General features: G+C 50.3%; 1 protein-coding gene across 1 annotated transcript in view; it reads right to left on the reverse strand.

Annotated features, from left to right (window-relative positions):
• DDX56 (DEAD-box helicase 56) overlaps positions 1–728 on the reverse strand; it is an 11,222-nt gene extending 10,494 nt beyond the window's left edge. Inside the window, exons 1-2 of the mRNA XM_012809981.2 lie at positions 629–728; positions 379–540 (exon numbers count right to left, since the gene is read on the reverse strand). Coding sequence (XP_012665435.1) covers positions 379–540; positions 629–688 — 222 coding nt within the window. The 5' untranslated portion in view covers positions 689–728. The remainder of the gene's footprint in view (positions 1–378; positions 541–628) is intronic.
• Positions 729–2,761: the final 2,033 nt, after the last annotated feature.

A 2,761-nucleotide genomic window follows, 5' to 3' on the forward strand; every position in this document is an offset into this window, starting at 1 on the left:
AGTAAATAAAATAAAAAAGTGGTTTCTTGACGATTATACAAAGGTTTTTTGTTTTTGTTTTTTAGACAAAGTCTCACTATGTAGTCCTCGGTAGAGTGCCGTTGCATCACAGCTCACAGTAACCTTACACTTTTGAGCTTAAGCGATTCTCTTGCCTTAGCCTCCCAAGTGATTATACAAAGGTTGATGGTAGCAGGGCCTGAACGAAGACCCAGGTAACCTGAACTTCAGCCTAGAGAGCTTGTCACAACAGTACCAGGTTCTTCAGGCCTGACTGCACAGATACACGGCCAAGACAAACGTTGCGCCAGCGAGCACCTCTCTTCTCAGTCTTTTAGAGCCCATCTCCTTCCTCCCCTCGACCCTCCCACTACCTACCGCTTTTCTATGAAGCAGCAGTTGCAGCATCGGAATAGCATAAGCGGCCGTCTTCCCGGAGCCCGTGCGGGCTCGAGCCAGGAGGTCCTTCCCCTCCAGAGCCAGTGGAATGGCCTTTTCTTGGATCAGCGTAGGTCGCGACCATCCCAGGTCTGTGACAGCCTAGGAGAGAAGAGCGCAGCTCATAAGGCGCATAAGGTGGCAACGCGCCCTGCGGGCCTGCAAGCCGCCTCCCAGCCTTCCCTTGTACCTGCAGGATGCGGTGGTCGAGACCCATGTGTTCAAAGCCCAAATATTCAGGGTCCGCCATGGTGCCGCTCTGTGATGAACAACGCACACGCGCTGCAGGAAGAACACGTACTACGCGAGGGGCGGGTCAAAATAGCAACCAATCAGCTTCGGGGAGTCGTCACTTCCCGGAAATGCTGTCACTTAGCCCTCCTGCGGTGCTTCGCCTAGGACAGTGTGTAGGGGGAAACCGAGAAGCTAGCTGTCCAGTCGAAACCTTAAGGCAGCAGAGCACTCTGCGAGTTCCTCGGGCTTTGCCCGAAGCAGCCGAAGATCTGGTTCTCAAGACCTGCAAGACAAGCCTCAGTCGGCGCCGAAAGGGTTAGCAGGGCCTTATCCCCTAGATTAGGGTCAGGCCTCCAGCCGAGCGGGGCTGGCGATGAGAGAGCAAGTGATGCGAGGCGCACCAGCTTTTTGTAAAGCTGCGGAGAAAGGCTGGCCGTCGCAAGAATGAACAGCACAGAGCTTGGCAGCAACTGCTTGATATAGAGAAAGGATGTGTGGAGTTCCCAAACCTGGCTGACCGGTTACAGATGGTTACAATTCTGTGGGTCCCAAGACTGACAGAGGTCTCACAGGTCTTGTTCCAGTGTCAGACTTTTGACATACAGAACTATTAAAATAATAAATGTGGGGGGAGGGTTGGGAGAGGTTGTGTGTTTGAGGCTAATTGTCACGCTAAGTAGAGTGCCCTGGAGTCATCGAACTTGAGTTTAAGCAATCCACCAGCCTCAGCCTCCCAGAGTGCTAGGATTACAAGCGTGAGCCACCATGCCCAGCCTAACTTACGTTGTTTTACTACATTGTGATTTGTTACAGCAGCAATGGAAAACTAATGCACGTGGGAATTAAGAATCCTTATCACAAAGTCTTTAGAAGTGTTAGGGGGAAGCTGAAGAGAGGTCAGAGTGGTGCCAAGTGAGGACTCAAACACAGTTACTGGACTTCGACGGTGGAGGAAAGGGGGCAGAGCCAAGCTGGAAGAGGCAAGGAAAAAGACCCTCATGACTATATTAGTCCCACCCAGATGATCCTGGATAATCTCAACCACTTCTTCACCTCACCCCTCCGCATTTGTTTTTTGAAACAAGATCTCACTGATGCTCCAGGCTGAGTGCAGTGGCCTGATGATAGCTAACGGCAGCCTTGAATTCCTAGGGATCACCCCACCCTGCCTCAACCTCCTGAGTAGTGAGACTAGAGCCACGCTCAGCTGATTTTTAAAAATTTTTTAAAGACAGGGCCTAGCTTTGTTGACCAGGCTGGTCTCTAACTCCTGGTCTCAAGCAATCCTCATATCTTGTCCTCCCAAAGTGCTGGTTTTACCAGGTAAGCCACCATGCTCAGCCAATCTCCCTATTTTAAAGTTGCCTGATTAGTAACCTTAATTCCCTTTTGTCATCTTAAGTAACATATTCACAGATTTCAGGAATTAGAAAAAGTACATCTTTGGGGAGTCATTATTCTGCCTATCCTGTGTTTGGTACCAGCCAAACACAAAGCTAGTAAGACTGGACCTTAGTTGCCCAGGTGTCTACCACAGGCTAACAAACTACTGGGGTGATTCTATGCATCCTGTCTGAGATGTGCAGCCCAGCAATGAATACCAGAAACTATCAACTGGCTGTTAGGTTGAGAAACAGAGTAGTTCATGCACCAACAGGTAGTCAGGCCAGGACCAAATGATGAAGATAGACACTCCTAGTCCCATTAAAAACTGCAGAAGTGAGCTGGGATGATAGAGGATGTTAAGAATGAGTGCCCCAGCCAAGTGCAGTGGCTCACACCTGTAATCTTAGCACTTTGGGAAGCTGAGGTGAGTGGATTGCTTGCTCTCTGGAGTTCAAGACCAGCCTGAGCAAGAATGAAACCAGGTCTCTACTAAAAATAGAAACTAGCCAGATGTCATCGCAGACATCTGTAGTCTCAGCTACTCAGGAGGCTCAGGCCAGAGGATTGCTTGAGCCCCCTATGAGATATGATGCCATGGCTCGGCGCCTATGGCTCAACCGGCTAAGGCGCCAGCCACGTACACCTAAGGTGGCGGGTTCGAATCCCCAGCCTGGACCCGCCAAACAACAATGACGGCTGCAAC

This window comes from Otolemur garnettii, unplaced genomic scaffold, assembly GCF_000181295.1.
Source record: "Otolemur garnettii isolate 467f Iridium unplaced genomic scaffold, OtoGar3 scaffold00119, whole genome shotgun sequence".
NCBI lineage: Eukaryota > Metazoa > Chordata > Mammalia > Primates > Galagidae > Otolemur > Otolemur garnettii.